The sequence below is a fragment of the Protobothrops mucrosquamatus genome, unplaced genomic scaffold (genome assembly GCF_001527695.2).
Source record: "Protobothrops mucrosquamatus isolate PMUCROS unplaced genomic scaffold, P.Mucros_1.0 scaffold115, whole genome shotgun sequence".
NCBI lineage: Eukaryota > Metazoa > Chordata > Lepidosauria > Squamata > Viperidae > Protobothrops > Protobothrops mucrosquamatus.
In genome coordinates, this window is record NW_015386487.1 from 39,380 (window position 1) to 52,825 (window position 13,446).

Consider the following 13,446-nt stretch of genomic DNA (forward strand, 5'->3'; position numbering starts at 1 on the left):
TGAAGTAAATAAAGTCACGCTATCTCTAGGAGCTAGAAGCACGTTGCTTTATTCTATCGAGTCAGGCAAAGCAATCCTGAAGTAGCCCATTGCAGACTTAGCCTAGATCAGGGGTAGGCAACCTTGGCTCTTTTATGACTCGTGGACTTCAACTCCCAGAATTCCTGAGCCAGCACAGCTGGCTCAGGAATTCTGCGAGTTGAAGTCCACGAGTCATAAAAGAGCCAAGATTGCCTACCCCTGGCCTAGATCAAGCAAATTTGAGGGTTTCTATCTTTGAACCTTCTGCCACCTGTTTCTTGGAAAAGGATTGAGACATCAAGTGTGAAAGAGCAACAGCAGGCTAATCTTTGTACCACAGCAATTAGATAGCCTTTTGTGGAAGGCCACTAATAGGATTACATGTGAGCCAAAAGATAATTTCTTCCACAAACACCGGAAAATGGCAAATCCTTTCCTGTCAGGAAACTGGAAATGCCAAATTTGTGGAGAGCCGAAGAGGCAGACAAAACATCTTGTTCTAACCAGCTGTCTGGTTCAGGTTTTGTTTGAATCTAAATCAATACACTCCACCCTACAAATCAATTTGCCACCCTCTTAATTAAAAGACTCAAACACCATGAATGTCAAGGCGCTTTGTTGTCTTCTTGCAATAAAAGCAAAGGAAATGTTATCCCTTCCTCCCCACCCACCCAGCCACCCCCGGGTTCGTCTCAAAAGAGAGACAGGTCAGCCGAGGGGCCGAGGAGATGATTCAGCCTTCAGAGGCAACAGGAAGAAAGCTGAAAGACTGCCTGGATCCAACAAACCATATCTTGTGGCCACACTAATCAGAATTGCTCTTACCTACTGAGACCATTAAGTATAATGGAGGAACCGTCAGTGCAAAGAGGCTCTGAAGGCCGTAGACAACCTAGGAGAGAGATCCATCTGAGGAAGGTCAGCCACAGCTTTGATTCTAGGTTATACGAGAAGAGAAACCTGGAAAATGGAGAAGGTTGCACAAGACCCTTCAAGTTTGTTCTTCCCAAGAGCACCTGAGATGGCCATGGCTAGACTCCTCTCTTACTCACCCCTCAGGTTCACAAATAAAATCCCGGAAAACCCATTTCCATGTCATTTTATTAGTTGGCTTGTACAGTTTCTGCAGCATCTTACAAAAATACTGTGAATTTGGTAGAGGGTAACAATAACAGTATTGGCCACCGATGTCTTGACCATTCTTGCTGATGACTTGATGATGGTTTTTTTCCTAGAGGGAGAAGTTGAAAAGGTTTCAGCTGTAAATGGTTTTCCCACTACCCCAATCAAGGCAAATTGACCCGAGACCACTTGGAATTGCTCATTCCTAACTGTCAGTCATCATTTTGTAGAGAAAAGGTAAGACATCCAAGGAGACCTGGCTATCACATGAGCATTCAAGATAGAAATATGAGGAAGATCTACGTGGACTTTATTTGGTTAACCTAAGAAATTGCTGGACGTATCTTTCAGGAAAGTCAAAGAAGGATGTCAATACTTTTTAAAATTTAACAGAAGATCTGGGGGAGGAAAACAAAACAAAATAAAGCTCCTTCAACCTGGAACTGTGTTATTTAGATTTTTCTGTCCTAAAGAAAATTGAGTTTCAATTTTTTTCCTGAAAAGCTTCTTGAAAGCACAAACGCCCAGATGTTCTGCTTTAAGGGAAATACAGTCTTGACAGAAGTGAAGCCAGCATGCCAGACAAAAATAATGTCTGATGCAGCTTCGTCAAAATAATCTTTCCAACGACTTTTTCTCCTGTGTGGGTTGACTTGCAAAATTGCACCATGTTGGGAGCAAAGCAGAAGGAATCCTGAAACACATCAATGGATCACCTGCCTCAACAGGTATGCCCATCAAGCAGGGCAGATGTTGCAAGCTAGATATTTTCTGATCACCCAAGAAATGTAGGCTACATTATACCATTGGGCACAGGTCTCTCCATTTGCGTCACCTCTTCTATTCTTCCTTCCTACAGGACAAAAAGAAAATCTAAGCTAGTCTAGAATCGAGACAACCATATCTATTTCTTAAAAAACCCAGAAAACTCTCTTTATTGCCATCTAGTGGGTTTTTGCAGCCCAGATAAGGTAAGCCTAACTTAGGAGAGAAAGGAAAGCCCACCCTTTGCATTCCTTCTAATCACAGATGATTCAAAAGGTGGCTTGTTGTCTAATTAAAAGCTTACACTTAAAGACTCAAGATCTCCTTCTCTGACTAGGAATAATTTACTCGGAATTTCAGGCGCTTAACTTGGGGTTAACATGGATCTTCTGCATGTATGCAAACCACATTGTTTACCTTTGAGCTAACACTTTGGCTTGGTTGAGATTTCTCCAGACTTTAATTCACTATTAAGTGCCTGACAAGGGCCTTGTAGTCCATATCTTTCCATCCATCCTTCCCTCCCGGTCAGATCTGATTTGTTCTCCCGGAGATTCAGTTCTGGAAGCGGAGAAGTTGCTGTCTACCACATATGCTGGTGTACGTGAGCAGAGATGGCTTTTTAATTACAATGCATTCCATGCAAGACAAGATTGATTGATTGGTTTTCACTTTTTTTGGGCTTGGGCTTCTGCTCAGTTCCCTATATTTATTTGTATATACATTGGCATCATATAATAAACAATTCTGCCTCTCCACTCCACCCTGAGTTTTCATTCTCTCACAACCTCCTCCCCCTTCCTTTTGTCTGGTGACAATGGTCTGGCAACTACTCCAAGCCTTAACAGTAGCTGCATGATTTGGCCTCGGCAATTTGATGGACACTACAGTGTCCCTGAAGTCTGAAGGCAACGCCAACGAACACAATTCCTGGGAAAACTGTTTCTTCCTCGAAGGAGTCTTCCTCCAGTTGCGAAGCGGGCAAGAATGGGTACGTCTTTGGTGAGAAATAAGAGCAAGGCGTGAGCAAGTCATGGTCTCTCCTTCTTGGGCTCAGCTAAAATTGGTGATGACTCTCTTGGAGATCTTCTTGATCCCACACAGCTGTTTGTGGGGAGACTTGGCTTGCTTGCTTTCTCGTTTTAGCAGAATGCAAAGATTGCATTTGACACAAACTCTCCTATCCGAGTCACACAGAGTTTTAATGCTTCCTTGAGCACAAGGCAACCTTGGACCATGACAGCTGTGGTATCCCAGTTGTAAAAATATATTGGCATGGCACTCTCAAACTGGGTGCTCCAACACACAGCCTTAATCCGGTCACGTGATTCAGATGACTGATCCCCAGGCAGAGGTTAGCAATGAAGGATCTTCATAAAAGCTTTCCGGAACTCAATGTTGAAAGTGGTGTAAATGATGGGATTGACTGCGCTGTTGACATATCCGAGCCATGTGAAGGCACTGTACATGACCTGTGGGATTTTACAGTTGCAGTGCATGTTCAGAATGTGGGTGATGAAGAAAGGGAGCCAACAGATGATGAAAACACCTGCAAGAGGGCCAAGAAAAGGAGCCATGTTAGCAGTGCAACCTGTCAGGTGTGCCATCGTAATCGCTTGAGCTGGCTTTGCTTTGCTGGCAACCTGCCATAAATGCGGGGAGGGGGGTTGGCAGGGTGACAGGAACCAGAGGTGCCAATCTGGAACAGACTGGCAGATCCAAGGACATGAATGTGAGAATGGAATGCAAAAGTCAACCAAAGAGGCACCAAACCTTAAGACTATTACCAAAACACCTACTTTGAATATAATTGGACACTTATGAACTGGTCAAGGGGGGACAATCCAGGAGAAGGGGGAAAAGTAGGATTTATGCGGGAATAGTCAGACCCATCTTTTCTTACGCTGTAACCGCTTTAGTAAAAGTATACCTTTCACTACAAATGGAGTCGAGGGTCTTTCTTTCCTAAGTGTCCAAGGTGGGGCAAGCCTGACACAGCCGTTGAATGCATCTCCCTGCCTACCTCCAACTTGGAAACGTCACAGCCACAAGAGGCAACAATAGCCAAATGCTTTGGGATTGGAAATTGGCACATTTGTTGAACAAATATCACACATAACAACTAGCCATGAAGTTCTTTGTTTGTGTTATTATGAGTTCCTCCTCCCTCTCCCAGATATCTATTTTGCCAGTCTATAAATCCAGTGAAATGCTGAACCTGTAGCTTCCACAATGGAGGTTGGACCAAACTCTTACCAAGCACAATGGCAAGCATTTGAGTGGCTTTCTTTTCCTTCTGTTGTGAAAATTTCCTTCTGCTCATAGTTTTGAGGGAAGTCCTGGTCTTGCCATTGGGCATTGTCTGAATCTCAAAGACCTTGGCTGTTTTGGAATTGTCTATGGTATGCCCGTTCTTCTGCACGTCGAGGCGGCTGTTTTCAGGAGACGGCGGAGTTAAATTGGCACAGGGGGTGGAAGCAGCTGCCTCAGCTGGTTCCATGTTACTTGGCAGAGGTGGCTGGACATTGTTCTTTGGTGGGCTGGTACTAGTGGCCATCTCCATCTCTTCCATGTGATCCATGGCCTCCTGCATAATGATCAGATACATCAGGCTGTATAATCAAACAAATACTGAGACAAAGAAAAGAAAAAAATGTACAGTGGGGAAAGAGAAAATTTCCTTCAAGTAAGCCAATGAACTGCAAATTTCTTTTTCCAAGATGCAAAGTGGAACATGACTAGTAGAAAAGAACAAGAGTGGAGATGTAGCAGCAAAACAGTGCCATCTCAGTGGGCCCCTTGAGAGCATGCTAGTCACAAGGATGACTCCTGTTCAAATAAATAAAGCAGGGTCAAGCCCTGTTTGAAGTTCCATCCTCAATGACAGCAGTGAGGGTCTGTGACTTCTGGAATTAAAATATTAGTAGCAGAATTGGAAAACTTTTGAGCAAATTGGAACCAATGTCTCTGGTTTTTCCTCCCTGTGTTTTGGGGGATCCAAATAAAAAAATACTTGAGAGAAGTCAGTTTCCTCTGTGCTCAGGCAGAAAAGGAGATTGAAGGCAACACTTTGGGGTAAGCTCCATGGGGTCTTTCTATGCGGTCTCTCTCTGAATGAAAGAAAGCCATCAAAGGACACAGCAGGGAGAAATATTAACCATCTTCTTTTCTGTATTGGGCTCCTGAAAGGCAGATGGATTTTGGGGAACTTGAGGAAAATCACGAAGGATTGTTTGTGGGAAGGAACTGAGGTTTGTCACAGGGTTGATGGCAATATCCAGGATAGGGCACAAGGCCCTCATATAAGTTGAAGGCTATGAAGTGCTTGTTACAGTTTTGTATACAAATGGATATGCCACCAACTCCTGTTTTGTGGTTAATGCTTCAAGACTCTCATACAACGTTCGAAGCCAAGGGTGCCTCAAAGGCAGCACCTGTGTAGACTTGGGATGCTTGGCATAGACACTCACCACTTTGCCCTTGTGAACAGGGAAGCTCCCGTTGCTCTTCACAAGGAGTGTGCAGAGCCTGATATCTCCTGGATGAGTGCATTTCTCCTGAAGAAGAAGAGTTGAAGAGAAAGAGAGAAGAAGAAAGAAGAGAGGGATGGTTGGCATAAGACAGCAACTATCCAGAGTATAGCCAAGGACAAAAATCTGGAACAGGGAAGAGTTCCATCTCCCCCACAAGGGAGAAACAAGGCTAGAGATAAGAAGACTAATCAGTCTGGCAAAGTGCCCCATTTAATTCTGAAGCCAATATTTACATGCATGGCTGCTGCCTGTTGTTGTGCCCTGGAAAACATCTCCTTGTGGCCACCTTCGCACAAAACATCATTGATTGGGGAGGAGTAAATCTCAGGGTGGAAACCATAACCGGGGGAGTGGGGCAGAGAAGATGAAAATCAGGAAGAGACAGCTGGGGTTACCTTCAATGGGGCCTGCGTGTCGGCGTCCAGGCCCACGTGACTGGCGATGCGCTTGGTGTTGACCCGTTTTCTGCGTTTCCGCAACACTATATAGATCTGCACGTACACCAGCAGGGTGACAATGAAAGGAACGTAGAAGGAGACGATAGAAGAATACACAACAAAGGCAGGGTTGGCAATGATACACTCATTCTTCTCTGGAAGACACAAGAGAGGGCAGGAATGTTGCCCCAGCCATTAGGACCTACAGTCAGCTTGGGTGTCCAGAGAGCTGTGGGTGCAAGAAGGGCAACAGGGGTTCCTTTTGAGATGGAATCCCATTTCACCCTTTGTTCTGAGGAACAGACCTTCTAAGGATGAGATTTTCCATTTGAGGGAAAGAACTGAGGAGCAGCTAGACTTCCCCTACTCACAAATATGGCTTTTTAATGGGTAGTAAGATACTCCAGGTTTTGAGCCTTATAGCCCATCACCTTCTGTCAGATGCCAGGAACCAGAACCATTCATGAATAACAAAATTAAAGTCAGCAACTTTATTGTCTACCATCTATATTACAAGAATCCCACCAGACTGGTTTTGCTTTCCCCTGGGAACATCCAGATAAGGCTTCCTGGATTTGGGGGAAGATCAAGACTATGCCACTTGCAGCTACGCAAGGACTTCGAACTAGATCCTTGTTTGACTCCTCCTTCCAGCCTGGCTGGCAATTTCCCAACACTTTCATGGATGGACAAGGGAAAGTGTCCCTTCCCCACCCCCACCCCATCATTTACACTGATATCAACCAAAGGTAAACCTAGAATAAGAATATTTTAGACTGGATCAAGCTGTGTTTTCAACTTGAAAGGCTTAGAGCAAGAAGTGGAACAAGGGGCCTGGCAGGGAGTTTGCAGTTACAGCTCGGTGTGACCTAAAGACTCAGAAGAACTATTGACCACCCTTGCATGGAGTCTTGATTTTTCCTGGCTCTGCTCTGCATGTCTGGGGATTTTCTCTCTGCACAACTGTTTTCTCAGATCAGAGTGAGAAAAGTGTGCATTATTCAGGACAGAGACCAGAACCCCTAAAGGGAACTTTAATTCAACCCCGAGAGGGTATCTTGCCTGGCTGTATACCTGTGTTGTTCAGCCCAAACATCAGTGGGCAGGAGATGGCGAAGGAGAGGATCCACACCACGGCAATCATCCCAGTGACTCTGCGCTTGGAGCTGTAGCGGGTGTTGTACAGCATGGGCATGGCCACAGCTGTGTACCTGTGGGAAAGGACACAACAATTGGGGGGGACCATGTGGAGCACATCCCAGCTCTTGAAAGCAAGGAAGAGAGAAGACATTTTCTCCGAGATGTGAGTCTAGAGTTGGCAAGAATGTGGGGAGAAGAAGGGTGGGGGAAGCGGGAAGCCTGGCCAGGCAGACCCAGAGAGCATGTATTACCTGTCAATGCTGATCGCGCAGAGATTAAGAATGCTGGCTGTGCACATCATCACATCCAGGGTGACAAAGATGTCACAGTGGATGCGGCTGAAGCGCCACTCACCGACCACCTGGAAAGATGGGAGAAATGAACAAAGAGCACCATCAGGCTGAGGTTCAGAGAGGATGAGTGTGGACCACCTGTGTGTGTGTGTGCATGTGTGTTCCTATGTGCCTCTGTGTGCATGTCCATGCCCATGGCAAAATTGGGATTAATTCTCTTTTGTTGAATCTTTTATTCTGACTTTGGCTGCAATGTGCCAGCAGCGTCAGGCAAATATTTTATCAGCACTGGATGGATGAAAGAACTTCTGCTCTGCAGCACTAATGGCCACTGAAAATGAACGTGCTGAGGGACCAGGACCTCCTCAGCCCCCCAAAGCACACTCCCACTGACCTGCCTTCTGCCCACATCTCCAGAGAAAAGTCTGGGCTGTTTTGGTTCATGGGGTGCCTCTGACTTTATCAGCATGGCCATCCCTGAGAGGTCATCCTCCCTCACCAGCAGAGTCCTTGAGAGAAGGCATCCAAAAGGAAGCTGTCCCACTCCTGTTTAGAGCTTCAGGCTTTCATAAAAACCAATTTGCAAATGTGGCTTGTAAACCCAGTCTTTTGAAATGCAGAAAGGGAGAATATGAATTGCTTATGGTATGAACTTGTTGTTTTCTCTCCCTGAGTGTATCCAACAGATGCATTCCTAATCACGCAACCCCATCCATGTTCACTATGCTTCATGAATGCAACCAAGCAAATCCCAGCATGCATTTTCCCTGACAAGGAACAACGACTGTTGAAAATGCACAGCCCTCTGAGGAATAGTTGTGAGTGGGCTTGGGGTATGGATGCTTTATTAGTCTCAGCAGGTGGAGGGATCAGGAAACCTGAAAGCTAAATAGGGCTAGCATTCCAAAGGCTGATTACTGTCCCAGGGAAATCCCAGACTGTTTGCTAGATTGGAAAGTGCAAAAACATTAGATCATGTATTTCTGTCTAGAAAGGTCCTGTTGTTTTCCTGAATTCTCTGCTCAGGTTGAGGGAAACCTGACCTCTGGGAAGTAGTCTTTCTCTCCCAAGGAGAACTTCCATGAATGCAGACCTGACATTTAACTAACAGCCTTCAAGAGACATTTTACATCACCCTTATATTTCTCCTGATTGCCCACATTTTGTCTACGTAATTTCCTGCTTCCAAAGGAACCTTCATGGAATGCCTACAATGGACATCTGTCAGGCCTCCAGAAGACCTGAGGTTGCAATTGTGGCCTTCTTACCTCCAGGTAGACCACCCACGGCATCACTAACGTAGCCACGAGCAGGTCAGCCACAGCAAGGCTGACGATCAGGTAATTGGTGGTGGTCTGCAAGGCTTTCTCCTTGGACACAGCCATGCAGACTAGCACGTTGCCAAAGACAATCACAAATATGAGGAGAGTCAACAGCATGGCGTAGTAGTTATAGTGGGTGGGCTTCTGCTCCAGGCTGGAGCTGTTGAAGGTCCTGTTTTCATAGCTGTCATTGTACCAGAAGATATTTGGGAAATCCATAGAGAAGAAGCACTCTTGGTTTGGACACCTGCTTGAGATAAAGGAATAAATCAAGGTGTGTTTGGGAACTGGACAGGTTTCTATTCAAGACCAAGGCAGCCTCCACCAAAGTGTGATTATTGTGCATTACTACTTGGAACAGCTTACGTCCTGCAACAATATCTGTAATACTTTCCAATATCCACATCTGCCTATCCCAAGTCCTTGTGAAGGACTCAGTAGGTGGATAAAATAGATGGATAAAAATGCCAAATCTAGTCTGAACATCTGTCTGAGTGTGCGAGGAACCAAAATAATAATCCCAAAACATCTGGAGCACCCCTTGAATATCAGCGGCATTGACAATATCCCTGTTGGTCAATTGCAAAAGGCAGCTTGACTTGGAACAGCTGATATCCTGTGATGATACCTCTGATGCCCTCAAATAACAACATCTGCCTATCATCCCAGGTCCTTGGGAAGGACTCAGTAGGTGGATAAAAATGCCAAATCCACTGAACATCTGGCTGACTGCATGACCACCCATAATAATACATTATTGTTATTACATTTATTATACATTTGTTGCATTCATGTAGCACTGAAGCTAGTTACTGAATCCATTTTCTGGATTTGTACAAGCCACTAAACCATCAACACAACTGGACAGGCTAAGTTGACATGACCTAATAAAAGCAACTAATCTAGCTTAGTGTGCTATGTGAAAGCAGTCACTAAGCCTTTATCCAATCTTGTTAAGTGTGTGAACTGTGGTTTTAATGCATTGCACTAATTTATCACTAGTGAGTAGCTGAGAGTAAGTCTCATTAATTTCAGTTCCAAAGGACTTTTCTTTGAGTGTTTAGAGCAGTGAAGGAGACACAGAATCAATCAATATCACTCTCTCTCGCTTTCACACACACACACACACACAACTACTATTATTACTGCTATTAGTACTCCTACTCCTACTGTTGGTATGAGCAAGAAAATCTGTTAAATCTGTGATGCGTCTTTGCAAGTTTACATTGTTGTATGCACGCAACCAGTATTTATGGAATACTTTTGTGTTCAATGAATAAATGCTCCAATCCGGTTGGTATGTCTTGTCAGAAAGGAAGAAGTATTGAAACTTTTTTAAAAAAAGTTTTCTTTCTCTTCGGAAAAGTCTCCCCTTCCCAGGAGTTTAAGAGGCTGACATAATGGCCAACAAATATTGCCACCCAAGTTCGATGCTGTCTTGATCTAGTTAGCTTTTGATGAGTTCAAGCATTAATTAAGCACTAGTCATTAAACAAAATTGTTTTCCAAAGGTTGAGGCTATGACACTCAACGCCTCCACATAATTATAAGACGTAACTGGGGGGGGGGGAAGTACGTGTTGTTGTTTGCAATTCTACAGCTCCAGTTGATGGGTTGGGGGCTGCTTTTGAGAAAGGGGTAGGATGACAGCCCCACAAACTGTCTACTTCTCTGAACCCCAGTCCAGTTAATCAGCTGCCATGAGAAATCTGTTAGTCTTTAGACAGACGTTAATTTGAGAAGCTCTAACAATCAACTCAGTTTGATACAGTGATTTTTAAAACAAAACATACTTCAGGATAGGGCTAGTAAATAAAAAAGTGATTAAAAGAATGAAAATACCCATAGCAATTAAGATCTTTACATAGTATGAAAAAAGCTGTTGAGTTAAAACACAGAAGAGTTTTTGAGAGGCGTGTGCTGCAGTGGTCAATCTGTTGGATGAGAAGACCCTGTTTCTACCCCACCCACCCACCCACCCCTGCAAGTCATGGAAGCTTCTGGAGTGACTTTGGGCAGATAAGTAAGAAATACCTGCCATGCCAAAGAGAAATTCCAGGCAGATTGATCAGATTGGAAAGTCTATCTCTGTTCATTTTGCTCCAAATGGGATTAGATCTTCCCAGAAAGGAAGCTATGAAATTGGATCACTTTTGGACCCGAATCTCTCTCTGGTTTTCCAGACTGAACCAGTGCCAGGACTCGGGGGGGGGGGTCCCCACCAGATGAAGCTGCATTACAAGGAATGTCTTGGTGTCCCTTTCCTCATCCTGGCAAAAGAAGTCTTCCAGACTCTCTAGGACCACATTCACTTCTTCAACTGGCCTTTCAAAATATTGCATAAATAATAGACAGATGCACGATCAACCTTCCTTTGAAATCTTCCTCTTACCGAGACAACTCTTAATTTTCTCTTGAAATAATAAATTGTGCGGCTTTTCACATCTCCTTAGCAATCTAATTGCATCTCTGCTCCAAGTTTAACTGTCAAGAGAGCTGGCATATGAAGAGATGGGCAGGCCGTGAAACAAAAGATTGGATAGCCAGATAACAATTGGATGTAATTTTGTGTTTCTGAAATTACACTAAGCACTTAACCCTAGACCTACTGCAAATGTATGAAGAGCTTTGCTCTTTGAAGAAATGGTTCAGTCAGTAAGAAATGGCAGATCAAATGTCTAAACTGCAGGAGATACAATTATTATTATTATTATTATTTCCCTATTTATCTGATGGAAGCGTTTGTATAGCATTTCTCATCACCAACAACATCTAAGCAATTTAAAACAACAAAGTAGTATTTTGCAAGGCAAAGAGAATAAAAAAACAAAGGAGTTCTTTAAAAAGATCTATGCTGACAAGATGTCAATATTGCAGAAGGCTGTCATACAAGAGGCCTAGAACATCTTAACATTGGGAGGAGTGAATTTGGCAGGAGGGGGACAGTCTTTGACAAGTTTATGATCTGTAGTCTTTCCTCCTAAAGAACTGAGCTGCCTATGGGAAGCCACTGTAACTGGAGGAAGATAACCTAACCACCTAGCACTGGTGATGTTACCAAGCTGGGTAATGAAATGTCTACAAACAAACAAGCTCAGAGAGTATCAAGGATCCCACAGTTCAACCTTGTGCTACAAACATTCTCTTTTATTGGTAAGATAACCTTGTCTCATGTTCCTTCAAGCTTTACCTGCTGCCCTCTACAGCTGTTATGACAGCTATATGGATGGTCCATGAAACCACTATGAGCTGAGCTTCATTTGTGGGAGATACTAACTAGCATACTAACATCTCCAATCACAATGAATAGACTAATTCATCCATCAAAGTTTAAATGCACAGATCATAAACATTTGACAGTCAACAGCTGTTCAGAATTTCTGTTAGTGCCTGCCAACAAGCCAACAGAAAGATGCCTCCTTCATTCTACATGGAGAAAAACAGCTGTTTCAATGTTGACTAGCAACTGGAGCAATGGATGGAAACTAATCAAGGAGAGAAACAATCTAGAACTAAGAAGAAATTTCCTGACAGTTAGAAAAGTTAATCAGTGGAACGGCTTCTCTCCAGAAGTTGTGGGTGCTCCATCACTGGAAGTTTTTAAGAAGAGATTGGAAAACCATTTGTCTGAAGTGGTATAAGGTTTCCTGCCTGAGCAGGGGGTTGGACTAGAAGACCTCCAAGGTCCCTTCCAACTTTGTTATTCTATTCTGTCCCATCCCACCCCACCCCATCCCATCCCATCCCATCCCATCCCATCCCATCCCATTCCATTCCATTCCATTCTATTCTATTCTATTCTATTCTATTCTATTCTATTCTTCTCTACTCTATTCTATGCCAATTTCTAGTACTTCTAAAACTTCATCTCAGCATCAGAAAACTTCCAGTGTGGTCTTTTGTTTTAAACCAAAGCTAGACTTTATGAGCAATTCTCACCTTAAAGATAACAACAGGACAAGGACAGAGCAATTGCTACTCTGTTGGTAGTAGAAATGCAAATGAGTCAAACTGGAAGGAGATTGTGGAACATCTGTTGCATCTCCCAAACTATCAGGCGCTCTGTATGCATTGTCAATAACCCAACATCAGCAAAGGATTAAAAAGTTCAAATCCATGACTATGATCATACTACTGAAGCCACACACTTTTTACACAGGTAGCACATGTAAAAAGGAGTGTGGCTTTGATTGCAAGGTTGTAGATATTATGTTATCTCATTTTTTTAAAAAACCCAAAAGCAGATGTTCTTGTGGTCAATGTTATTCTAATGCATCCTGTTAGCATTGTTATTTTTAATCTTCTGTTCTTTTTTCTTCTTCGGCATATGCTATTCTGAACCGTTGGGAACAGAACAGGATAGAAATGTTTATGAATAAATAAAATAGTAAATAAATAACATGACAGAATAAGCAAAGACTTGTTGCAAACATTAGGAGGAAAGAGTTACCAAAAATCTTGGGGAAAGAATTCTGAATAATTTAGAACTCAGCATTGTGGTTAGCATTTTCTTCCAACTTAACCAAAGTGGGAATAAGTAGAATAAGTAGAATGTATTTATCCTGCAAAAGCACAGGTAAAGCTGTGGCTGATCCTTTCCCGCTCGGTTTAAGAATCAAAGAGGATGAAAAGATTTACTTCTAGGCAGGCTTTTGAAAGAACATATGTCTGTAATTGGGACTTTCTGCCTTCTAATGAGAGGTTGGCAGTCTTGGAAACTAAGACCATCGGTGGTTGAACAACCTTACCAAGATATTGGAGGGGATCCAAAAGGTTGTCTTGAGTTTGCGTGCCCTGGCTGGGGGCTTGCAAA

The 13,446-nt window shown here is 43.4% G+C and overlaps 1 protein-coding gene across 2 annotated transcripts; it reads right to left on the reverse strand.

The window, feature by feature from the left end:
- Nucleotides 1-3,263: 3,263 nt before the first annotated feature.
- On the reverse strand, nucleotides 3,264-8,855 carry DRD2 (dopamine receptor D2). 2 transcript variants are annotated; one of them, XM_015812921.2, is made up of 7 exons: nucleotides 8,580-8,855; nucleotides 7,270-7,379; nucleotides 6,953-7,089; nucleotides 5,837-6,033; nucleotides 5,379-5,465; nucleotides 4,165-4,495; nucleotides 3,264-3,457 (listed from the first exon to the last, which is right to left on the reverse strand). In XM_015812921.2, exons 1-7 carry the CDS (start codon nucleotides 8,850-8,852, stop codon nucleotides 3,264-3,266), a joined length of 1,329 nt encoding a protein of 442 aa, XP_015668407.2. In that variant the 5' UTR covers nucleotides 8,853-8,855. The 2 variants fall into 2 exon arrangements, with proteins under 2 accessions (XP_015668407.2, XP_015668408.1); XM_015812922.1 differs by lacking the exon at nucleotides 5,379-5,465 and having other exon boundaries at nucleotides 8,580-8,786.
- Nucleotides 8,856-13,446: the final 4,591 nt, after the last annotated feature.

Bases quoted from the DNA above. Each gene is read 5' to 3' on its own strand.
- DRD2 (XM_015812921.2), bottom strand. From the start codon at position 8,852: ATGGATTTCCCAAATATCTTCTGGTACAATGACAGCTATGAAAACAGG. The intron at 7,090-7,269 runs GTAATACATGCT...CCTTTCCCACAG, and splicing joins TGCGCGATCAGCATTGACAG to GTACACAGCTGTGGCCATGC. The intron at 5,466-5,836 runs GTAACCCCAGCT...CTTCTTCTTCAG, and splicing joins ACACGCAGGCCCCATTGAAG to GAGAAATGCACTCATCCAGG.